Source organism: Leptopilina heterotoma, unplaced genomic scaffold (assembly GCF_015476425.1).
Source record: "Leptopilina heterotoma isolate Lh14 unplaced genomic scaffold, ASM1547642v1 Lhet_0, whole genome shotgun sequence".
Classification (NCBI taxonomy): domain Eukaryota; kingdom Metazoa; phylum Arthropoda; class Insecta; order Hymenoptera; family Figitidae; genus Leptopilina; species Leptopilina heterotoma.
This window is the reverse complement of record NW_025110811.1, coordinates 1,061,302-1,087,320: the sequence shown is the minus strand read 5'-3', so window position 1 is coordinate 1,087,320 and position 26,019 is coordinate 1,061,302. Positions and strand designations below refer to the sequence as shown.

The 26,019-nt window shown below is 23.1% G+C and overlaps 2 protein-coding genes across 7 annotated transcripts; one reads left to right on the top strand and one right to left on the bottom strand.

Moving 5' to 3' along the window:
- Positions 1 to 59: 59 nt before the first annotated feature.
- On the top strand, positions 60 to 7,815 carry LOC122499662 (DDB1- and CUL4-associated factor 12). Of its 4 annotated transcripts, none has more exons than XM_043608364.1 (7): positions 60 to 243; positions 915 to 1,043; positions 2,555 to 3,010; positions 3,248 to 3,478; positions 3,884 to 4,168; positions 4,289 to 4,454; positions 6,162 to 7,815. In XM_043608364.1, exons 2-7 carry the CDS (start codon positions 958 to 960, stop codon positions 6,315 to 6,317), a joined length of 1,380 nt encoding a protein of 459 aa, XP_043464299.1. In that variant the 5' UTR covers positions 60 to 243; positions 915 to 957; the 3' UTR covers positions 6,318 to 7,815. The 4 variants fall into 4 exon arrangements, with proteins under 4 accessions (XP_043464299.1, XP_043464229.1, XP_043464158.1 ...); XM_043608294.1 differs by having other exon boundaries at positions 60 to 261; XM_043608223.1 differs by having other exon boundaries at positions 60 to 261; positions 712 to 1,043.
- Positions 7,816 to 11,926: 4,111 nt separating this feature from the next.
- Positions 11,927 to 25,164, bottom strand: LOC122499499 (tumor necrosis factor alpha-induced protein 8-like protein). 3 transcript variants are annotated; one of them, XM_043608007.1, is made up of 5 exons: positions 24,491 to 25,158; positions 14,990 to 15,068; positions 14,319 to 14,413; positions 13,650 to 13,918; positions 11,927 to 13,344 (listed from the first exon to the last, which is right to left on the bottom strand). In XM_043608007.1, exons 3-5 carry the CDS (start codon positions 14,326 to 14,328, stop codon positions 12,991 to 12,993), a joined length of 633 nt encoding a protein of 210 aa, XP_043463942.1. In that variant the 5' UTR covers positions 14,329 to 14,413; positions 14,990 to 15,068; positions 24,491 to 25,158; the 3' UTR covers positions 11,927 to 12,990. The 3 variants fall into 3 exon arrangements, with proteins under 3 accessions (XP_043463942.1, XP_043463863.1, XP_043463996.1); XM_043607928.1 differs by lacking the exon at positions 14,319 to 14,413 and having other exon boundaries at positions 24,491 to 25,164; XM_043608061.1 differs by lacking the exons at positions 14,319 to 14,413; positions 14,990 to 15,068; positions 24,491 to 25,158 and adding an exon at positions 14,130 to 14,183.
- Positions 25,165 to 26,019: the final 855 nt, after the last annotated feature.

Below are 26,019 nucleotides of genomic sequence, written 5' to 3'. Positions count from 1 at the left end.
ACAATTTGGAAAGTATAATTAACTTCCGCGACTCTAATCGAACATCCCCACCTCTAGTACACAAGTTTCAACATGGCCGCTTTAGTTGCTTTTAGTATCGTAGATTCCTTTTGCCTATTATGTATTTTTTAAACAGGCCAAACTTATTTTCTAAAATAGTGATTGAAGCATAGTGTACTACGTGGAAATTGCAATAAAAAATAATCACTCTTAACAGTATATTCTTGTCGGTGTAAAAAAAAAGTTAGTGAACTCGGGGTGGTAGGCATTTTCTCACATAAAACAGCTCAATACATACTTGTATACAGTTCTCGTTCCTTTTATTGGAACATGGTTTTCTATTGCACACGACGAGCAAGCGTAAACTGTTCTCAAAGAAAAAAAACCCAGTTCGATTAATTAAAGCTTTTCAAGTAAACACAAATAATTGAACACTCTCTCAATCTCACTCTTGTTGATGATTGATTTCATTATTAAAAAAAGGCCAATATTTAAATCATTCAAATATTGTCAAGTATTACTAGAAGCATCCTTGAAAATTCTCAACACTCAAGAATATTGACAATCAAGAATTGATTCGCAAAAATTATTCTTCTGGCAAGAATTTCGTTTTCTATTTAATATTTTTATTTAACTCCAACTGTCACATATTTATAATTGCATTTTCATGAGTAATGTTTTGATTGTTTCTTTTTTATTTTTAAACTGAAGGGAAATGTGAAAAAAAATGTTTTTACATATTATTGAAAGCATGAATTTAAGAAGCTGACAAATTATTTTCTGAGAAAATGTGTGATTTTTTAAATTTCAAAATGCTTTTTCTCGTTGAGTTTATTTTAAACACGTGACACTTATTGTGAGGTCAATAAACTCTGATTCTTATTGTTGTTATTACGCTCTTGTTTTTTGTGCAGTGGAAGCATTTTTTTGAGGGTGATTAAAATAATTGGATTAATAATGGCGGAAACACAGAGACAAACAATTTATGGTCGACATCCACCTTGTGCGAAGAGTGCAAGATTGGAGGATCGTCGAGCTCGAAGGTAAATTTTAATTTCTTTTTTTGTACCTTTTTTAAATAGGGTTGCCACAGGTCAGGGAATTCAGGGAAATTATGTTCAAAAATTAAAAAAAAATTCTTGTAAAAATTCAATTATCTTTAAAAATAATAAAATTCTTCTCCGAATTTCAATTATTCTCAAAAATTTTAATAAAATTCAAGGCAAAATTTCAATTATTTCCAAAGAAATTTCCTCAATTCAATGATTTTTAATATCTACTACTTTAATAAAATTTTTCAAAAGAATTCAATTATTTAAAAAAAAAAATGTTGATAAAATTGTTGTTGTTTGCTTTTTTGTTTCTTAATTTTTTTATAATTTTTTTTTTCAAATATTTTTAATTTTAAAATTAATGTATTGAAAATCATCGAATTGTTGCAAAGAATTTTATCAAAAAATTGGATAGTAATAGAATTCTTTCAAAGAATTTTATTATTTAGAAAAATAACTGAATTCTCACAAAGAATTTTATTAAAATTTGGAGTTTATATAATAATTTTAATTGAAAATTTTAAAAGCAATTGAATTTTATGGAGAAGAATTTTATTAAAATTGTATTAAAAATAATTGAATTCTTGCGGAAAATTTTACTATTTATAAAAATAAATTAATTGTTCCCAAGAATTTATTAAAATTTTAGAAAATAAATGCATTTAATGTTAATAATTGAAAATTTAAATTCTTTCGAGGAATTCTATGAAAATTATTTTGAGATGAATTGAATTTCTGCAAAGGATTTTACTATTTATAAAAATAATTGAAATGTTTCGAAGAATTTATTAAAATTTCAAAAAATAATTAAATTGTTATGAAGAATTTTATAGAAATATTTGAAAATAATGAAATTTTTTCGAGAAATTCAATTAAAATTTTTTTGAAAATAATTGAATGTAAATGTATTTAAAATAATTGAATTCATCACAAGAATTTTATTATTTTTTGAAAATAATTGAATTCTTTCAATTTTTTTGACGAATTATTTAAAAATTGCATTGAAAGTAATTTAATTTTTATATAGAATTTTGTACAAAAATTTTGAGAATAATTGGAAATTTTAGAAAACAATTAAATTCTTTCGTGTAATTTTATTTAAATTGGATAAAAAATAATTTTATTTTCTGCAAAGAATTTTAGTATTTATAAAAATAGTTGAACTGTTTCGAAGAATTTATTGAAATTTTAGGAAATAATTGAAATTTATGGAAATATTTAAAAATATTTGAATTCATCCGAGGAATTCAATTCAAATTGTTTTGAAAATAATTGAATATTACATTTTTTAAAATTAATTAAATTCTTTTGAGAACTTTTATTAAAATATTAGATTTTAAAAATATTTGAAGTTCTACGAAGAAATTTATTATATTCGTGAAATGTAATTAAATTTTTGCAAAAAAGAATTCTCGGAGTGATTCATATTTTCATGTACTATTTAAATTGAAAGATAAATTTAAATGGATTGAAAATTTAAATGTTGATTTTTTATTTTCTAGACAAGCTTTAAGAATGGAGAGGAATCGAAAGCCTGATAAGCCGGAGGATTTTGTCTGTTATGAGACAAGTGATGACGAAGAGGAAACAGTGACGGAGGGAAAACAATTTTTACGAACTTCCTTTAACTTCGTCGATTATGTACGTTCACGTGAAACAAATACACGAGAAGTTCGAAGGGTTAATCATGAATACGGTTCGCGTCATATGCTTACTCATGATTTGTTTAAAGAATCTTCGGTTAATTTAAATAATATGAATAAAGTATTTTCCTCGCAATGGCTGAGCGATAGGCAAGTTGTCTTTGGAACTAAGTGCAACAAATTAATGGTGTACGATGTGGCGACACAAAAATTGGACCAAATACCATCTCTACACGGAAGACAAAGTATGACTGGAACAAATGCAATTTCAGAGCAACAATGTGGTATTCATTCGGTGCAAATTAATCCCTCTAGGTATTTAAAAATATTTTATAAATAAATAATTATAAATTGCAAGTCTTGGATATTTTATGACTTTAAAAAAAATTTTATTAAAATTCTTCGAAAGATTTTTCAATTATTTAAAAATTTGTTGATAAAATTCTTTATGAGAATTTAAGTTTAAAGAAACATTCAATTATTAAATAAATTATATTTTTTTTACTTGTATAAAATTAAAAATAATTTCTAAAGTAATTGTTGCATTTTTAGAACTTTGCTGGCAACTGGTGCAAGAAATAGCAATGAAATTGCAATTTATCGATTGCCTACACTAGATCCCGTGTGCGTTGGAGAAGGTGGTCATAGGGATTGGTTGTTTGATTTGTGTTGGATGGATGATGAATTTTTGATTTCCGGTTCGAAAGACTCAAAAATGGCTCTATGGCGGGTCCTTAGCGAATGGGTCGATGCTCCGGAGAAGGCTGATATTCCATCTCACAGGTAACAACATTTAAATGTTTTTTCATCATTTTTCTTTAGGTTTTAATCTAGAGGTGACGACAAGAACTTTTGGGGATATGATTTGCTATATTATTTAATATTTTAAAGAATCTAAATGTTAATTAGTCAAAATTTTATTTTTACACATTCCTATTTATTCCTATCAATAAATTTAAAAGTTTTAAATATTTATGAAGAAAAGGAAATTAAGATATAAATCTCGAAAACAATTTTCTTTAATAATTTTTTCTTTTTTGTAATTTTTTTGTCACCTTCTTGTCACCTAGTTTTCGAAAATACATAATTCACCTGTTCACCTATTTTGAAGGAAAAAAGATACTGTGATACATTTTAAGAACAATTTTTGTTATTTCGAAATTTGACCGAATATTTAAAAAATTGCAGATTAATTCAACCAGTTTGCGTGAAGGAGTGTCGAGGAGCACAAAAAGTGCGTGCGCTAGCGTTCAATAAAGCTTACGGTGAAATTGCAGCGCTTTCTCTAAATAGTTTCATTCACATTTGGGAGGCCGAGACATTTAAACAAAAAATTTCTCGTAAATTGCCGGCGTGTCAAGAAAATGTTTGTATGGCCGTTCAAGAGAAGGGTGTCTATGCCATTGGCTGCCGATCTCATACACTACTTTTGGACGCTAGAACTTTACAATCGATTAAAAAAATACCATCCCGGTTAGTATGAAGAGCAGATTTTTTTAAACAAAAATCCGTTTTCCCAAACTACATCATCGAGTATAATTTTCTAAAAAGTTGGTTATTTTTTTGTTAATTGAAACTATTTTTCATTTGCAGGTATAATGGTTGTAGTATAAGGTCCGTAAGTTTTCAAGGAACAGTGCTTACAATAGGCACTGGATTAGGAATGTTAATGTTTTTTGATATTAGAGCTCAAAAGTACCTAGAATCTTCAATTAATTCAAATCGTACGGCCGTTTTGAAAGCATCGAAAGGATATGTGGTGAGTAATTTTTTGCTTTTTTTCATTTTTGATAAAATCGACGCTTTCCGTTGATAAAATCTTATTTTAATTGACAATTTAATAGAAAGTTTTGCAATTTTCCGTGTTATATAATTTTAGCTCGAAATAAATTTAAATTCACGTAAAAAAGGATAAAGAATTGAATTCCTGAGGAGAAATTTATTGTTTATGAAAATAATTGAATTCTTGTGAAGAATTTGATTATTTATGAAAAATAATTGAATTCTTGCGAAGAGTTTGATTATTTATGAAATTAATTGAATACTTTTGAAGAATTTTATTAAAATTTTTGAAAATAAATGATTTTCTGACAAGAAAATAACTGAATTTTCGCGTAGAATTTAGTTAAAAAAATTTTAAATAATTGAATTCCTGCGAAGAATTTTCTTAACTATGAAATTTTTGCAACATTCATTATTTATGAAAACTATTCAATTCTTGAGAGGAATTTTATCAAAATATTTGAAAATAATTGAAATCTTACGAAAAATGTTATTATTTATGAAAATAATTGAAAACTTCAGAAAAATATATTAAAACATTAGAAAATAATTGAATTCATTCCAGAAAGTTTATTAAAATTGAAATGAAAATAATTGAAATCCTACGAAGAATTTTATTATTTAACCGAATAATTGAATTTTGCCAAGAATTTTATAAAAATTAATTGAGATTTTTAAAAATAATTGAATTTCTTATATTATATTTTTTTAACGAGGTCTTCTTTTTTTCTTCTTTTTTTTCTTTTTTTCTTTCTTTTTTTCTTTTTTTTCTTCTTTTAAAAAAATATAATATATTAATATGAATGAATGTAAAAATACTACCTCATAATTGAATTTCTGCAAAGTATTTTATTAAAATATTAGAAATTAATTGAATTCGTAGCTAAGAAATTTATTATTTATGAAAATAATTGAATACTTTAGAGAAATTTTATGACAATTGTATTGAAGGTTATTAAATTTCTGCTATGAATTTTATAATAATTATTGTAAGAAAATAATTGTTTTAAGGAATTTCTTTGAATTTTTTAAAAATGTTTTTTAGATAATTTTAATTAAATATATGGAAAAAAGATGAATTTCTGCAAAGAATTTTATTGAAATATTAGAAAATAATTGAATTCTTTCGAGAAATTTTATTAAAATTGTAATGAAAATAAATGAAATCCTACGACGAAATTTATTATTTATGTAAATGAAAATAATTGCATTTAGCCAAGAATTTAATAAAAATTGAGATTTTTGAAAATAATTGAATTTCTGCAAAGAATTTTATTAAAATTCTTGTAAATAATTGAATTCATAGCGAAGTAATTTATTATTTAAGAAAATAATTGAATTGTTTCGAAGAATTATATTAAAATTTTTAAAAATAATGGAATTGTTTCGAAGAATTTTATCAACATTTTTGAAAATCCTAATTAAACTCTTTTAAAACATTTCTTTGAATTTTTTTAAAATAATGGAGTTTTTTTTGTAATTTTAATTAAAAATTTTGAAAGAAATTCAATTTTTGAATTGAATTGACAATTGAAATTAAAAATCATATTGAACTGAACTCTAAATATTATTCTTTTGAATTTAAATATTTGGACAAATGAAATAAGATTTTATTAACCTGAGACATCGAAATGAATTTTGAGAAAAAATTCTTTCGAAACTTCAATAATATTTATATTTCCAGTTTCCGGATGAAGAGTACATTGATGGTTTTCAAAATGTGAAATATACGCCAGCGATTTATACTCACTGTTACGATCAATCGGGCACGCGCCTCTTTACAGCAGGCGGTCCTTTACCACCGAATCTTTACGGTAATTATGCAGGACTTTGGCAATAAGAATGCAGGTCTTTATGGGAATTTTAGACTGAATGTGTCGTTTTACTTATATTATAAAAATTCTAATAATACGTAAAAGGACACGAAGGATATGCAAAAAAAAAAACATTAAACATATAGGCTAAATCATTAATTGAGAAAATACTGAAATTTTCCCAAAAGAAAATCGTTTTGGGAATTTTTATAACACAGTTTTTCTTTCAATATTAGTTTGAAATACTTTTTACAAAAGTGATTATTAATATTATGATTGTAAATAGCCAGGAATTACGATTGAAAAATACGATATATTTTTCTGTAGGCTGACAACTCGCTTAAAATTTTTATGGCTTTTTAATTCACACACACACAACATTTTACAATCTTTACTTAAAGTAAAAAAAAGAAAAAAAAAACACAAAAAACAAACAAATATTCACATTTCTTTTGTGAAATAAGTTTTTACAGTGTGTCACATGAGAATTAAGAACTAGACATTTTTAGAGTTCGTTTCGTGTGTAAGTTTTTTGAATGCTTTAAATTTACGAATAGTTAGTTAAAATAATTGAAAAAAATACAATATCATCACAACTGGCAATTTTCGAGAGACGAAAATTTTAGATAAAATGTAGGAATTATTTTTTTTTTGTTAGTAACATGCGTTCATGTTTAACAGAAAAGTCCTTGTCAAATGTGAACAGAAATTTTAGGATTCAAAAAAAAGCTCTAAAAACAAATTTTGCAATAAGAGCTGAGTTGTGTCTTAACAAGTGACTGGCCTCGAAATATTTTACAGTTATTTGTAAACAACATTATATTACATTTATATCAAGATCGCATGTTGGGGAAAATGGGGGGGAATTGATTTAAATAGCACAAGGAAGGCGATAAAAATTCCAGAGATTTTATTTTAACATCAAAAATGCAAATAGCCAAAAAGAAATTTCTCTTTTTAGTAAAAATTTTTAATTTTTAGACAAAAAAACTAACTTATTTTAGTCAATTAAAACTATAATAATATTTATGAGAATTGCATGAATATTATACAATAAAGTAAAAGAGAAATAAGTTAAGCTGGTTATTTGCTTATTTTTTAAATTTTACATAAAATGAAAATTTCTAAAGTTTTCTATCGTCCTGCAGAATATGACTAAGAGGGGTTTTTTTTATCATAATCGTCTTTAATTTATGGCTTCATTAAAGACAAACAATGTCATTTTAATTCAGGAAATTAAAGGACTAAAGAATTTAAGAAACTAAAAAACTAATGAATTAAAAAAATTAAAGAATTAAAGAAAATTAATTTCTAGAAATGAATTTTTAAATCAAAATTTTAAAAATTAATAACTGAACTTAAAGTTTATTTTGGAAATTTTAAGTATTAAAATTGTCACAATGACCTTTAATTAAGGACGAATATGAAACAAAATACCTAAATTCTTAATATAAATTAGGAAAAAAAAATACTAATTTCCAAAAAAAAAAACAAAAAAGTGCGAATGAATGAAACATGAACAACGTTATTCATGAAATTTAAAAAAAAATCTAGTTTTAAGTAAAAAACTATCATATTTTAGATAGTTACTGTGGAACAGTGTGTAAACTGTGATGGTGTAAACGTATTTGATTGTGTGCAATTCAAAGAACTGTTTATGTAAGTAGGTTTCTAAATAACGAATAATTTCGTTGGTGATAATATTTTATGCAAAATCAATTAACAAGCGAATTCAATGGAAAAAAGGGAAATTTGCATGCGCAGTTCATAAATTTTATTTCTGCCAAAAATTGATTATAACGAAAATTTTTATGATATTAAGAAACATTTTTTATTGCTACATTTTTGCTCAATTTATAACTATTTTAATTTTTATTACTATTATTATTTTTTTTTATTATCTTTTTTATTACTAGCAAATTTGGCGCGCTTAACGCCAAATGCGGTATTCGATTTATTATTATTAAATGCAAAATTAAACAATTTTTTATTTTCAAATATAAACTTCAATTTTTAAACAAAATTCTCCTCGGGAATTCAATTATTTTCTATACAATATTTAAAAAATTTCTCAAGAATTCAACAATTTTTTAAAATTTAATCAAATGTTTCGAAACAATTCAATTATTACTTTCAAAAGTTTTAATAAAATGTTATACAATTTATATTTATAAATATGTTTATAAGTTATATTTTAAAAAATTGTAATAAAATTCTGGGTAGAATTTAAAAATTTATTTACAATAATTTTTATTAAAAAAAATTTCATAATCAAAATTTTAGTTACAATTTTTTAACAAGCGCGATTTATTTAAAAATCGTGAAAGAAATTCTTTGTAAAATTGAATTATATTCAATCTTTTAAGAAAATTCTTCGCAGGAATTCAATTATTTTAAAAATTTTTAATAAAATTCTTCGCACAAATTTAGTTATTGTCAGAATTTTAAATAAAAATCGTCGAAAGAATTCAGATTTCTAGAATTGATTAAAAAATTCTATTTCAAAATTCAATTATTTTCAGTTTTAATTTCTATAAAATTTCTCGAAAGAATTTGATTATTTTTAAAAATTGTATGAAAATTCTGGAAAGAATTCAATTATTGCAAAAAAAAAATCAATAATATTCACTTATCAAATTTTCAATTATGATTATTAAAAAAGTATTATTTTGAAAAAATTCATAGAAACTCTTCTAAAGAATTCAATTATTTTTAAAAATTTTAATGAAACTCTTTCAAGGAATTTAATTATTTTCAATAATTTGAATAAAATTTGGTCTCAAGATTTCAATGATTTTCAATACATAAATTTTTAAATTGAAAATATTTGAAAAGAAAAATTATTTAAAAAGTTTAAACGAAAAAGCAAACAACTAACTTCAAACTTCGAACAGACTACCGAAATAGAGCGATTGTTAATAAAATATAGATTATCATTATTAGTAACATTATTTTTTTATTATTATTATCATTATTTTTATTATTATTATTATTATTATTGTTATTATTATTATTATTATAAAAATGTTATAATTTTTATAAACAATAATCAAAAATGTATATTTTATTAGAAGCAAATTTAAAAAGATAATTTAAATGTATGTATCTTAAAATGTTTTTCAATTTTTGGCAGAATCCAAAATGTATATATTTATTTATAAAAAGCGACAATTTTGGAAATAGTCTCCTTTTTCGATGAAAAAAAAATCTATTTCTTAACTCCGTTTATATTACTTTTTTTTACTGTCAAAATTGTTTTTTAAAAGAAAAAGATTTACATCGAATTTCCGTAAAGCGATTATTTAATGGAAAATTACTCTTAAATGAAAAATATTTATATAGTTAAATGCCAGTTTTCTTTTCTTGATTAATAATAATAAGAAAAGTTATAAATAACACGTGGTGATCGGTCTTTTATATGAATAATGTAATCTACTGCTAAGTATTTATACAATCATTGGCAGCAATATTGTGCCTAATCAGGGAAAAGTAATTTTATTTTTTTTTTCAATTTTGGATTCGTAAATTGAAGGTATTTTAAAAAGAGTTCTTTTTTTAAATGAATCTATAGAAAATGCAATAATTGTAATTAGACACGATAATTTAATATGATTTTGTTATTTTGTTATTGTAAATCTTATTTTAAAATCAGTTTTGTCATTCAATTTTAACTTTTAATAATCTTCAAAATTCAAATCCATTCGATATACTTCGAGAATCCAAATTTCACTCTTTCATTATTTAATCTTCGATTTCTTTCTATTTGGAAAATTATTATTATTATTTTTTTTATTATAGTATTATTATTAATATTATTATTGGTATCATTATTAATATTATCATTATTAATATTATTATTATTAGTATCATTATTATTAATATTATTATATTATTATTATTATTAATATTATTATTATTATTATTATTATTTTGCGACTTTTGAAAAAGATTAAGACTGATTTGGAAAATTAAAAATTTATTGTCGACTGTGATTTATGTTTCGATGGAGAATTTCAAAAGTTTGACCAAAGAATGATTTTTAATGATGGAACTGAGTTAAATGTGGAGTATCGAAGTATAGCGAACAATTAATTTTTTTTCATTTTTCTATTATGGAAAAATATTTTTTTTTTTCATTAAGCGATATGGATATTTTATACATTTTTTTCTCATGTTCTGTGATCGTGAATTAGTTTATTTAAGTTGATGTTTATTTGCATACAATTTTAATTGTTTTCTTTCCTTTTTCTTTAATAATTGAAATAATTTGCGTAAAATCTGCGAAATAATTTGGAATTGTATTCAAGAGATAATTAGGAAATTATTATAGTTTTATTATAATTACTAATTATAATATTCTTTAAATAATTGACTTTTCTTTTTATCTAATTGAAAAGTAATCAAATTTACATCGTGTCTGATTTTCAAAATTGAAATTTGTTCATTTTTCAAAGAAAAAGTTATTATTTTTTTTTAAACCGATAACTAAAGTGTTGTACATAATTGGATAATATTGAAGAAATTTACGGAAGTGAGTTTTTTTTCTTGAATTTGATTAATTAGGTATGTGAAATTTCACATAAATTTGCATAATAGAAACTTCGTTTAATAAGACAGAGATAAATATTATAAAAAAAAAATAATGAAACATAAGATTCCGTTGATTCTCAAGATATTTTAGTTGAATTTTATTTTATTATTCTTCGACATAACTCAAGATTGTTTTTATTGTTTGTCAATATCCGCCGTAATTAATAATAATGAGTTATTTTGTATTTAATGTAAGAGATGCAATGTGGGAAGAAGTTAAGTATGTTATGCATAGATTTGTAATTCTGTTGTATATGTCTTTACATATACAAAAAGTACTAATTGTAAATAAACTGGCCGACTTATACAGAAAGAAGGCTAAATTTATTATAATTCAATTAAACGAATTTTTTCATTATTTCTCTTTTCACTCTTTCCTTGTTAACATTTATTTTTTATAATTAATTTTTCAATGTTTTTATTTAAATGTTGATTTTTATTTTTAATTTAACTTGTTCGGATCGACTTTAAACCGAGAAAATAATAATTATATTTTTTTAGAAGCCAATCATTATTTTGTTTTTTTATTAAAGTTTTTTAAAAATCAATTATTTTAAAAATTTACAATTACAATTTTTTCAAAATTTTAATTAAATAATTAAAAAAAATATATTTTCACTAAAATTTAGAACAACAATTCTTCCAATTCTTGAAATATTTTCTAAAATTTTACCAGAAATTATTGTCAAAATTTTAAGGAAATTAATTTCACTAAAACTCTAATTACTCTATTTACAAATTAATTGTCAAACTTTTAACATATATTATAATATATAACTAATTTAGGAAAATTTTCATACCTTTTAAATCCGTATTTTATAAATTTTTCGATAAATTTAAAGAATTCTCAATATCCGTCAGATGTTTATCATTACTATTTGTTTTGCAAAACATCTTGAATTAATTATTCATCATTTGAAATTTCGAAATGTTTATCCTGTAAAAAAGAAAATAATATTTTCATATTAATATAAAATAATAAAAGAATTGCGTAAGGGAAAGAAAAATCATTTTTAAAAAATGATTCAATAAAAAAAACCTGTCGATTATTTATAAATAATTTATTGATGATATATGACGACTTTTTACAAATTGAAGATTACTCTTCATTTAAGTTAATTATAAAATAAAAATTGTATAATGTATACAAAACGGGGTTTCCCAAAAAAATGGTTTTCGAAACCAGTTATGATAGGAAATAAATTACATATATATTAGTAAAAATAAACTGAACTTTGGATAAATTAGGATATGTATTCTCACTTAGTTTCAGGTTTCCTATACTTAAAATATCATTTCTAGGATAAATGTTTCAACGATATGTTTTTGATAGAGTGCATAATATTATGACCTTTAAAAAAAATAGTATTTTTTTCGATTAAATTTTTGGTCATACAAAAATGTTACACATTATTTGTCATATCTGAGATTAATAAGGCATTTGAAAACGAGATTTTTATTTTGTTTTCTTTTAATGCAAAGGGAGGGGCGGGGGTTTCTTCTTTTTTTATAGGACTTTTTTCGCCTTTTTAGGAATTACTCATAATTCTAATTCTAAATATATTTTTACACATAGAATCTGCATCAAAATGCAGAATGAATAATTGGCATTGTCCATTTTTATAGATATTTCTCAGCCTATCAAGAATAAATTGATTGGGATTTTTATTTTATTCAAAATTTGTTTCGTATTTTCCGAAAAAAAATTAATGAGCATGGTTTTGTTTTCTTTTTTCTTTTCTTTTTTGAAAATCTGATCTTATTTTTTAAAACACGATCTTAAAGATTCGAGATAGTTTTCTTAAAAAAAACTTTTTCTTTTCATTCTAGACAAATTTTTAAATTACAATTCTAGAATTTTCTTTTTGAGAAAAACAATGACTATTCCCTCACTTATTCTCCAAATGTTAAAAATACGATTTTTATTTCTATTCTAGAAAAAAATAAATAAAAATTTCACTTTTGAAAAATCGCGAAATTTGTGAAATTTAAACTTTAATCGTGATACAATTTTTTTTCTTTTTGTCAGTCGAAATTGTTCCTAATTCCTGAGGATTTTTTTGTTGTTGAATTTTTGAAATTATTTGGATTTTGTTTTTTGTTTTAAAATCAGAGATGACCGGCATCGAGAGCCTTATTAATATCACTGACTAATAAACCAAGAGTTGCCCTTTGCTCGGAATCTTGTCGAAAAATTGAATCCAAAAAATCTGGATGTGTGAGAAAATCAAAGACAAGGTCACAACGATCCTGTGACTTGTCGGTGAGATGAGGTTTTATTAAATTCTGAATTGCAGATCTACATCTTTCCAAGGCTTTCGTTAAGTACGGCTTATCGAAACTGTAATCCAATTCGTAAAATGAAACTACTGACATTGCTGTTGATCTCAATGACGATCTGATTTCAGCAATTTTCTCCTCATCCCCAGGGACTAATTGTTGATTCCGATGCAAAAGTCCAATCTGCAAAAAAATACAAAATAATTTATATATTCATTCAATGTTAATTAAATTAATTATTAATTTATTAATTTATTGATTTAATTTATTTAAAGTATTTTATTTACAATACAATTCTTTGTAACTATTCAATTATTTATAAATTTTATTATTTATAAATCATTTGCAAGAATTCAATTATTTTCAAATTTTTAACAATAAGAAAATTCTTTGCAGGAATTCAATTTCTTTTAATTTAATAAATTGAAAATTTTACGAAATTAGATAATTGTCTTCTACGGCGGGGAGAGAGAAATTATCACACTGACCTTAATTGATAATTTGACGATATTCTTGAGCACCTTCTCCGGTTGCTTTTTATCCAAATTTGGACTCTGCTTAGCAGTTTTTTCCATCAATTTATAGAGATTATCTAGAAGTGATGTTGTTGCGTCATCAATTAATAATGATCGGCCCGTGCCGGTTGATGCAAATCGTCCGAGAAGTTTCTTTTGAGCTCGAAGACCCAGGTCACGAGCTCGACTTCCGGTTCCAGCAGCAGGGTAAACTCCACCCCCTGTAGCTGCGGACTGCATCACTAAAAAATTTTATCAAATTATTATCATATTTTAATCAAAATATTTTGTTATAAAAAAATTTTTTTTTTTATTCTATTTTGAATTTATATTTCTCTTTTAGGAACAATTTATTTTCTCATCTTTTAATAAAAATTCAATTTCAGTTCTAATTTATAATTTTTTTTTAGTAGCGAAAAACAAGTAAATTTTCGAAAATTCAATAAAAAATACCTTCTCATTTGATTAAAATGAAAAAATATTCAACTGTCTGACAAAAGATATCAATGAACTAAAAACTAAAAAAAGAAGAATATTGACGGTGACAATTCCGATAATGATACATACTTATCTACTCTTAGAGATATGCTCAAGTATATAATTTGATCGTAAATGAAAGCAATAAATGACAAATAAACTTACCATCAAACATGAGTGGAAGTGCCTTTTCCTGTCGATGATAACGGAATCGGAAATCAAATAATGCTTCCAAACTCAAGCAAAGCCAATAAAAGGAACTAAAAATATGTGCGAATTTGCTGTTTTAAATAAATAATAATAATAATACGAATTGTGGATAAAAATTAAAAACAAAAAAAAAACAGAATATAAATTGTGGGTAAAAATTAAAAACAAATGTACAATAATGCAAATTTGCTTTTTTAAATTGTGGATAAAAATTAAAAACAAAAAAAAACACAAAAATGCGAATTTGCTTTTACTAAATATAAATATTAATATACGAATTGTGGTAAAAAATAAAAAACAAAAAAAATACAGAATATAAATTGTAGGTGAAAATTAAAAACAAAAAATGCATAACAATGCGAATTTGCTTTTTTAAATAAAAATATTAATACGAATTGTGGATGAAAATTAAAAAGAAAAAAAAAATACACAATAATACGAATTGTGGCTAAAAATTAAGAAAGAAAAAATAAATAATTTTTGAACAATAAATGAAACTAATTTTTGATGAAGTGCATGAAAATGCACATAATGACAATGAATTCATGGCTAATTGAATTTATTGGAGAATTATAGTGATGAAGTGATGTTCGATTATGTAGTGAAATTTTAATGAGAATTTATACCTTGATTGCAGTCCGGTACAGCCACAAGGTGATAGAGTAACCAACTTTGTAGCTCCATTACCGCAGTTCCCCACGCCACCTGTAAAATGCAAATTTTCTGTTAATTTACCTCTATTCATAATTAGACATATTGTGCAAAATTATAATTAGGTTTGACATAAATTCACTTAATTCCGTGTACTCAACATGAAATTAAGAAATTCAAAATAAATTTGCACCTATAGAAACGATATAAAAATTAGAGATCTCCAATTTCTTTTTTTACTAAATAAAAATAGTGGAGTAAATTTTTTTCTTTAAGTTTTCAGTATCAAGAAAGTAAATATTCCATAAGATTGGAAAACTTTTTCAAGTAAGAACATTATTTTTCACTCTAAAAATAGTGCTACTGAAATATGCACATAGTTTAAAAGTATTTTTTTCAGAATATCTAGTAAATGATAAAGAAAAATTTTAAATTAATTTTAAGAATATTTATGTAAAATTACAAAATTTATTTTTAATGATCTACTATTTTTGGATTATTTTAGATTATTTTTATAAATAATAAAATTCTTTGCGGAAATTCAATTATTTTCACTACAATTTCAATGCATCAATTTCTCGAAAGAATTCAATTATTTTAACAAATTTTAATTAAAATCTTTATACAGAAATTCAATTATTTAACAAAATATTAGTAAAATTCTAAGTATAAATATTTTCATAAAATTGCTTGAATTAATTAAGATATTTTCAAAAATTGTAATAAAATTTTTTCGAATAATTTAATTATTTTGGAAAAATTTTTGATATAATTGGACAATCAAAAAGTTCAATATCATTTTTTGTAAAAATTCAATTATTTTTAAAAGTAATAAAATTCTTCGCAGAAATTCAATTATTTTTGAAATCTGTACAAAAATTCTTTGCAGAAATTCAATTATTTTCCAAAATTTTAATAATACTTTTCGAAAGAAATGATTCAAAAATTTTTCCTTAAAATTCAATTATTTTTAAAAATAATAAAATTCTTCGCAGAAATTCAATTATTTTAACAAATATCTGATAAAATTCTCCGCAAGAATTCAATTATTTAAAAAAAATTTTTATTTAACTCACGAAAAAAATTTCTTGAAATAATCCAATTATTTTCAAAATTTTTAAATAAAATTCTTCAATAAAATCCAGTTTTCGTAAAAAATAAATTGAATTAAATTCTTTGCAAGAATTCAAATATTTTAAACACAATTTTTAGTTAATTCGTCAAAAGAATTTAATTATTTTCAAAAATTTTGATAAAATGCTACGTAATAATTGAATTCTTTTCAATAAAATTTTTATTAAATTCCTTGAAAGAATTAAATTTTTTTAAATTTTATTAAAATTCTATTCTTCGGACAAAATTCAATTATTTTCAATACAATATTCAATAAAATTTTTCGAAAGAATTCCATTATTTTTAATACAATTTTCATTAATTTTACTATTTTTATTAATTCCTCGAAAAAATTGATTTATTTTTAAAGTTCTAGTTCTTAGTTTTAATTAACAATAAAAAACTGTATAAACACTTAATTTATCCTGAACTTTCTTATTAGTCTTATAAACTTTAAAAATGCCAAGCTGAATTTTTTTTCTATTTCTTTACAGTAAACGAACTTTACAGAATAAAAAATTGAACTTTTTTTGAATATAATTAAAATTTTTACAAAACTTTTGATAAAATAATAATTTTTGAATTATTTAGACTAATTTTATGTGAGAATTGAAAAAAATAATTGAATTTTGGATTCACAATTTTTATGAATAATCGAATTTCTTTTAAGAAAATAATTGGTTTCGAATAATTTAACAATTGAAGATATTCACAAATAAGTGTATTATAAATATTTCCAATCTAATAATTTTCAGAGTGAATCACAATATTCTTTAGGTTCAGAATGAAAATTGAAATTTGTTTGGATATCGGAAAAAATCGAATTTTTGTGGCAAACTTTTGACATTGACATTCAGAATACTGTTCGATTATTAATAGGTCTACAGATTTTGATATTTTATAATTAGAAAATCATCGTCAATTTTTCGTTCTCGATTCGCATGTTTAATTTAACTTTGACTAAATATTTTGACAGAAGAAAATATTTATGTGCCTGTGTCAGTGATGTAAAAATAGAAGAGATATTTAATTTATATTTACCGAAGAGTTATTTTGAAATAATAAATAGAAAATTTGCATTTAAATAAACAATATTGAAGTGCCTTGAGAGAGTCGATTGTTTCATTGGTTAAAAGATGAATTGAAATTCAACAAGAAGCTTCTTTTAATTATTCTGACATTTTGCTCTTGAGCTGCATTGGACGCTTGCATTTCATTAAATGAATATATATTGATAAATAGAATACGATAAATGTTCGAGGAGTGCAAAATGCTTTTCACATATTCTCATATATACATATATCAAACATGTATATTATACAGAGAGGGTTGGCCTAGCCTTTAGTACAGTTGAATCGATTTGTAAGGAGCGTCAAGGCAAGCCAGAGATTCTCATTCTCATCAAACTTTTAGGATACGTGACATAAACACCCAGCAACTTGCAATTTCACATTCCAGAAGCCTTCTTTAATGGAATTCCATTTTAAATTAGTGTCAAAGTGGAAAGAAACTAAAAGAGACAAGCGAACGATAAAAACTTTTCAACCTGAAAAATAAACACAGAAAATTTTTTATTCTTTTTGCTATATTAATTTCATAGAATTGTAAGATATTATTTAATTAATTTATTAATTAATTTATCAAAAAGAAGAATAATTCGATAATTGGAATTGTTTTTGATTTGTTAAAAAAATGTTTCCTTGAGCAATTTGGGGGTATGTACTAATTAACAGAGACGATATTCTTTTCCAATTAGATTAATTTGAATCGAGTTAATTAAGTTCTATATAACTTGTTAAGGAGAGTAAATAACTAGAATTCTTTTAGGCACCTGTAAATTGCTTTGACTGACAACCGGTTATGTTTTCTTTGAGAATAGAATTAATTAAACTCAATTTCGCATAACGGTTGGTGCACGTAAAGAGAAACAAACTAAAAGAGAGAAAATAAAAGAATTCAATAAAGGGTAGTTCTTGTCATCTCAGAGAGTAGCGATCACTTTAAACTAATATAGAGTATAGAATTCAATTTTTAAACGACAGAAAATTAAATTTCTTTTTTTGAATATCAATAAATTATTTGAGATTCGAATTTTACAGAAAATTAATTATTTTTAAACATAATCAATTACTATTATTATTTATTTTTTATTATAATTTGAATAAAATTCTTGCAAACAATTCAATTATTTTCAAAAATTTCAATCAAATTCTTCGACAGAATTCAATTATTTTTAAAGTTCAATTTTAATAAAATATCACGAAAGGATTCAATTTCTATTTTGACAAATTTTTAACAGTTTTTTTTTAATTATTTTCTAAAATTATAATAAAATTTTACGAAGCAATTTAATAAAATTTTAGTAAAATTTCACAAAAGGTTTCAATTATTTTTAAAAATTTGTAATACAATTTTTCAAAAAAAGTTAATTATTCTCAAAAGTTTAATAAAGTGTTTTATAAGAATTCAATTATTTTCATAAATAAAAATAAAAATAAATTTCTTCTCATAAATTATGAATTTAATTATTTTTAGTACAATTTTAAAAGAAAAATTCTGGAAAGAATTCATATTATTTTCAAAAATTTTAATTGAATCCCAGAAAGAAAGAAATTTTCGAAAAAATTTAATAAAATTCAATAATCAAGATTTGTAATTAAAATTATTATTAAACAAGATTGTATTTTAAAAACTTGAAGGAATTCTTTATAAAATTCAATTATTTTCGAAATATTCAATTAAAGTTTAGCTAAAAAACATTTCAAAAATCTCAACTTTTATAAAATTCTCGACTAAATTCAATTATTTTCATAAATAATAAAATTCATAGCAGAAACTTAATTACATTCAATACAATTTTATTGTCATAACATTTCTCTAAAGTATTCAATTATTTTCATAAATAAATTAAATTTTGTGACAAATTTCGATTATTTTCAGAAAATTTGATAAAATTCTTCCCCAGAATTCAATAATTTTCCAAATTTTTAATAAAAGTTCTTCACCAGAATTCAATTTACTTTATAAATAAAATAATTCAGAAATTGAATTTTTTCTTTAAATTTAAATAGAATTCTTCGAAAGAATTTAATTATTTTTAAAAAAGTCAAAGAAATTCTTTAAAACAGTTCAATTATTTTTAATATAATTGTTATAAAATTTCTTTAAACTATTCAATTATTTACATAAATTTGAATAAAATTATTCGAAAGAATTTAATTATTTTCAAAATTATAAATAAAATTCTTCGAATGAATTCAATTATTTTCAAAAAATTATAATAAAATTCTTTGAAAGAATTCTGGTTTCTAGAATTAATTTAACAATTCTTCACCAAAATTCAATTATTTTTATTAATATTAAAATTCTTCATAGAAATTCAATTATTTTTGAAATCTTTTTTAAAATCCTTCGTAGAAATTCAATTATTTTCAAAAAATTTAATATAATTTTTGAAAGAATTGATTCAAAAATTCTTAGCCAAAATTCAATTATTTTCATGAATAATAAAATTATTCGACAAAATTCAATTTTTTTCATTAATATTTAAACTCTTTGTAGAAATTCAATTATTTTTAAAAATAATAAAATTCTTCGTAGAAATTAAATTATTTTCATAAACAATAAAAGTCTTCAAAGAAATTCAATTATTTTCAAATTTTTTATTTGATAAAATTCCTTGCAAGACTTCAATTCGAAAAATATTTAAAGAAAAAAAATATTGAAAAAAGTCAGGAAAAAAAAGAAAACTGCAACTAATTTCCAACTGCGAGTAGACTACTAAAATACAACGATTATCAATTGTATAGAAGAAGATAAATATTATGAATTTAAACAAAACGAAAATTTCTGCAAGCAGAAATAAAAGTTTAGATTTTAGAGATTCATTTTCAAAAAATAAATCCAATTTGAATGAAGATAAAAAATTCCCAGAGAATAAAATATAGGAAATAAATTGTGAAGTTGACTCATCCTTTGAAATTCCAACAGTGCAGCTGTCCTTTTCAACTGTTGCACGAAATATTCACGAGAAGCAACAGCTGTTCGGTCAGCACCCCTAATCGTTAATTCGTGCACTTTTTCATCATATTGAGGATATGAAACGGCAATAGCAGTAGCAGCAGCTGCTGACATTTCGAAAGAGTGCAAAGTACGCTCACAGGTAGACGTTTCACCTTTTTCTATATTTAGGATCAATTTTTTCGTTAAATAATTTTCCTCTCATTCTTTTCTTCAACTAAAATTTCAGACTATAGAGAACAGAATTGTTTTTCGTTAAATAGTTTTCCTCTTATTCTTTCCTTCAACTAAAATTTCTAACTAGAGAACAAAATTGTTTTTCGTTAAATAATTTTCCTCCTATTCTATCCTTCAACAAAAATTTCAGACTATACAGAACGAAATTGTTCTTTTTTTCTGAAAAGAATTTTTTGTTTTTACCAACGAATTTTTCATTTTGTGTCTATGTGAATTATTTTAATGGAAAACTTGTTCGGAAGACAGTTCTATACTCCAAAGTTACGCAAGTTAATGCTATTTTGTTAGTTGGGAAACTCTCCATAATTGAAGAGCATACACGCGGTTCTTTTGTGTGAACCTCAATATAAACACAATTATCCAACTAAAAGCCTCTCTCACGAAACTTCTCCCGATTTTATTTAACCTCTCTCTTCTAGTTTTTTTTTATTTTCATGTGAAAATAAACTTTCTTTCAGTCTGACAATAAATTTCCCATTCCTCAGCGGGTAGAAAAAAAAACTTTTTTTTCCCTTTGAAATACTCCAACTAGGACAGAAATAATGATAAAAATACATGTTATGTTTTTTGTAATTTTCTTGCCTTCTGTCGAGAATAATTATTGATACTAAAAATAATTATTATCGTATTCGATTATTTTTTTTCGTATTTTCTCCTCGTTCAGGTCATGATTGTTGTAAAATAATATTTAAAATTTTTGTTTCTGTTTATCACTGCCGCCCACTTTTAATAAGTTCCATTCGTGTCCCACGCACGTTTTTCCTATTGCAATAGTCATCAATTTATGTCAATGCCAAATTATTAAAGAAACATTTAAAGAAAATAAGAAAAATTCTTAAAAATAAATTAGTTAAATTTAATTTAAAAAAAAATCGTGAACAATAAAGATTTTGTTTTTGAAAATTTTAAAACAAAATCTTCATTGTTGACCAGTTTTTTTGTATTTGCGGTCAATACTCAATTAAAATTTTTATTGTACGTAAAATAAAATTAATTATTTTCCTTCTCTCTAATTTTTAAGAAAAGGAAAATTAAATTAATGTAATTAAAAAATTATTTTGTTTTCGAAAATTGGAAAATTAAAAGCAGAAAGAATATTTTTCTCTACTAATTTACATCATTAATTACAATTGCGATCAGTACATAAAAATGAAGACTCTGTTTATGATAAGTCGAGTGGAAATTTTAAAGAGATGTTTAAAAGTTAATTGAGCAATAATAGGTCAATAAATATTGTTCCCATTCGTGATGATCATTCGTCATAGAAGTTGTGTATGCTAATTAAGCGATCGTTTAAATTTCACGTTTTCAGTTCGTTTATTTTTCACCCTCTCGTGTCATGGAGAAAAAAATAAAAGAGTACAAAATACACGTGACGAGAGGAGGAAAAAAAAAGTGACAAAAGTCCACGTGCTCATTATCATGTACAAATAACAATGGAAATGTAACGAACAAAATTATTCTGTTTTCAATTTATTTTTACTAATGAGAGAAAAATAATTGAGAGAAAAAAAATTTTAAACAAAAATAAATGTAAAAAATATTATTTTCTTTTTAAAATTATTCTTCTTTCTTTTCTGTTTATTCAGGAAGAGAAAAAAAATTGTATTTAAAATTTTGCAAAAATTAAAATCTGAAATTATTATTATTTATTATTTTTTGAAAAATTTAATAAAATTCTTTGTAAAAATTCATTTACTTATTTTCAAAAATATCGAAAAATATCAACAAAACTCCAACTATTTTAATAAATAATAGAATTCGTTGCAAGAATTCAATTATTTTCATAAATAAAAAAAATTATTTGATAAAATATAAGCGGACAATTAACTAAAAATAAATTATTCCACTTTAGTCACAATTTTTTCACAAAGTTATTCCTTTCTCTCACGTTTTAACATTAATATTTAATAAATTATTTTAGTACTAATTTTATCGTAAATTTATTCCTTTTTTCGCATTTTAATAAATAAAAAAAAATATTCCTTTAATTTTTACTTCCAGACAATTAAATTGAACTCCTATTGAGGAAATACTCTTCTAAATAGTGAATCACTTGTTGAATCATCCGACAATACATTGTCATTATTCTACAATTTATTTCAGTTTCAAAAATTCTGAAACATTCAGACGTTCTTTTTAATTCTCGATTAATAAATATTACATAAATTTTTTTTACTCTTGCTTGCGCTATTTTTTAAGTTATGAAAAAATTGCAAAATCGATTTTCCGATGTGTGCTAATTTCAAGAAAGGACATTGATTTTCAAAGTAATTGTATTCGGGAAGGTTAACGAGACACGTAATGTTTCAACAAAACTTTGTTATCGCAATTCCATTATTTTCTACGCTATATACAATACATATGTGTATATTGAAAATTACAAGCGCAGTAAAATATAATACGAGAAATACCGTTTCCGGTAGTGATGACTAAATGGATATAATTAAGTCAGTGTATATACATATGGTCAAGTCTACATTCTTTACTTTTTTTCTTTCTTTTTTTTTTGTTTTGGTGAATTAACAGTTCTTGAGTCGAGACGGATGCTCTCGAGAAAATTTATATTCGCATCAATGAAAGAAATTTACGATTTAATTAAAGTGCACGAGATTCAAATAAAAGGGTGAAAAATTATTAAATTAAAATCTATTAAATTTAAATAAAAGTGAAAATTATATAAATAAATTAAAATTAAAAAAATTAATAAAATGCAAAATATAATAGAAAATAAATTACAAAATAAAAAGATGCGTGAAAAACGAGGAATAACTTTATGACAAAAATTTCCAAATTTCAGGTTTTTTAAAACTCTAATTTGAAAAATATCTAATTTTAAAAAAATGTACATTTTTAGAGATTCAAAATTTGTATTTGGAATAATCAATAATTATTGACCTATATATTCAAGTAATTGTTGAATAAACATGAATATTATAATCTAAATTCGATTTTCTACTAAAAAATTTTCACTTTAAAAGAAAATGAATTCAATAATTAAATTTTTTTCCGAAGTTGTGAACGTTCAATCCAACGAAATTACTACACAATAAATTGAAGAAACAAGTAAATTAAATTTTTACTTCTATAGAAATGAACTTTTTTAAATTCAAAAAAATATTTTTGTAAATTATTTTTTAAAATTTCTAATAAAATTCCAAATTCAAAGTATCAAAATGGGTTTTTTTTCAACGTTCTAAACTTTTGTCACTAAAGTTTTGAACGTTCAAATGAACCACAATATTTTTGTTATCGCTTTCAATTTATATTTTATTAATTAAAAATCTAATTTTCTACATAAAAAATTATTTTTTAACTAAGGAAACGTTGAATTTGGATTATTTTGCAATTAATAGTAATTTTTTGAGAATATTTAAATAGAATTGAAATTTTCGTTCATTAGAACGTTCGAAATTTTAGGAAAATCTAAATTTTAGAATTTAAAAAATAAATAAATAAATAAGAAGAAATATTAATTTAGTTTATTAAAAATGAAATTTCAACAAAGAAAGAAGAATTCATAGAGAATTCAAAAGAATTAGAAAACAAGAGAATAAAGAATTGAAAAAATTTCCAAATTCTATTGTCAATTGTTAAGAAAAAATTCTTTAAATCTCCTTAAAGTTTTGAGCGTTAAAATGAGCGCCAATACTTTTGTCACTACTTTGAATTTATATTTTACAAAAAATATTTTTTATAATTATAAAAATTAATTCTCAACAAAGTTGATAGTAAATTTAAATTACTTTTGAATTCAATATAGTAATTTGGACAAAAATATTTAAACAGAAAATAAAATTTAGTTCAAATGAACGTTCAAAATTTCCAAATTTATCAAATTCTTTCAAAGTTGGTGGTTTTAAATTACTTTTTAATTCAATAAAGTAATTTGGACATAAATATTTAAACAGAAAATAAAATTTAGTTCAAATGAACTTTCGAAATTTCATAAAATTTGTTAAATTGTTAACAAAGTTGGTGGTAAATTTAAATTGCTTTTAAATTTAATTTAATTTGAACAAATAATATTTCGACAGAAAATAAATTCAGTTCAATAGAACGATCAAAATTCAAAATAAAATTTCTTTTTAAAAAGTGTAACTAACCTTTTTTAAAGGGAAGGTCGCTTTTGCGACCTACACCTGCTGGTAAATAATTTTCTCCTGACTTGAAATAATATTTTCCTTGAAAAACTGTAACACTTGTTTTTTTTTCCTTCCTTCCTTCCTTTTCAAAACATAATCCAAGGTAATGACGATGACACTCTCATGACAATAATGTTTTGAAGAGTAAAAAGAAGAAAATTCCGTTTGACACACTTTCCAAGTCACTTCGATAGAAATTTAAGTTTCCACTTTCAATAGACAATTGGTATATAGAGTTGTTTATATTGCCAACAGGTAAAAGACAAATGTCAGTTCATTCGTGGAGCGTGTGATTCATTCTTCAATTCGTAGAGTGAATGACGAACGTTCGTCGTCTACTGTATAGTTTTCTGTTATGATCTGCGAACCCACCCCGGTTTCCATGGATTCATTCTCCCCGAGAACAGTGGTGGAAGGAGGGGGGGGGGACATGTGCCAATTGGAGCGACATGGTCTCGTGCGCTCTCATTGTCAAATAGAAAATCATATTTTTTTTTTTGCTGAAACAAACTTTTTTTAAAATTATTATTAAGATTGCAATTTTTAATAATTAAACAACAAATTTTCCCAGCGAGAATCTCTGTCACTCTCTCTATGAAATTGAACGATGATTTAGTTTTTTTTTTTGGGGGAATTTTCTCTGAAAATAGAAATAAAATTTATATATTTTTTATTAAAAATATTTCACGTGAGGCAATAATAATAAATTGTTCATTAATATTTGATCTTTAGAAATTTTCGAAATAAAAGGTGTAAATTTAGAAACAATTTCTATAAATTATGATAATGATTTTTATAATAAATAATAATAGTTTTTGTAAAAATAATAGTAACACTTTTTATAAGAAAAATAATTTCTATAAAAATAATAATAGTTTTTGTAAAAATAACAATTTTTACAAAAATAATAACACTTTTCGCAAGAAAAATAATTTCCATTATAATAATAATAGTTTCTGTAAAAATAATTATCATTTTTATAAAATATAAATTTAAAACTTGAAAGCTCCGAAAAGAAAAATTTGAATTCTTCATAAAATATGAGAAATTGAAGTGATAAATTGCTTTTCATAACTCTGTCAATCTGAAAGATTTATCGACTTTTTTTGAAAAGAAAAATTTATCATTTGATTTAATAATACGATTTAAAGTTCTTTTTTGTTAAATTCCCATTTGGAGAATATTTATTATTGAATATAAAGTGGAAATTAATTTAAAATCATAATTAAAATTTTCGAATCAGGATTTAAATTTCGCACAATTATCTTTAAGAAAAGTTGAGTTTTGTAAATTTTATTTTTAAGAAAAGTTGAGTTTCGTAAATTTATTTTTAAGAAAAGTTAAATTTTCGTAAATTTATTTATAAAAGAGAAATAAAAAGCAATGATGAAGGGTAAATGTTAAGCTAAAAAATATTCTTCACGAGTCAATGGATTTTAAGAGACTTTCACCATATTTTTACAAGGGTCTCACAGTAATTAAATTTAACT

What these genes read in the sequence shown, in the direction of transcription:
- LOC122499662 (XM_043608364.1), top strand. Translation starts at nt 958, where the DNA reads ATGGCGGAAACACAGAGACAAACAATTTATGGTCGACATCCACCTTGT. An exon ending in ATTAAAAAAATACCATCCCG is followed by an intron (nt 4,169 to 4,288) that starts GTTAGTATGAAG and finishes TTTCATTTGCAG; the next exon opens with GTATAATGGTTGTAGTATAA. An exon ending in AAGCATCGAAAGGATATGTG is followed by an intron (nt 4,455 to 6,161) that starts GTGAGTAATTTT and finishes TTATATTTCCAG; the next exon opens with TTTCCGGATGAAGAGTACAT.
- LOC122499499 (XM_043607928.1), bottom strand. Translation starts at nt 15,047, where the DNA reads ATGGAGCTACAAAGTTGGTTACTCTATCACCTTGTGGCTGTACCGGAC. An exon ending in TGTACCGGACTGCAATCAAG is followed by an intron (nt 13,919 to 14,989) that starts GTATAAATTCTC and finishes AAAATTTTTTAG; the next exon opens with TGATGCAGTCCGCAGCTACA. An exon ending in TCGTCAAATTATCAATTAAG is followed by an intron (nt 13,345 to 13,649) that starts GTCAGTGTGATA and finishes ATTTTTTTGCAG; the next exon opens with ATTGGACTTTTGCATCGGAA.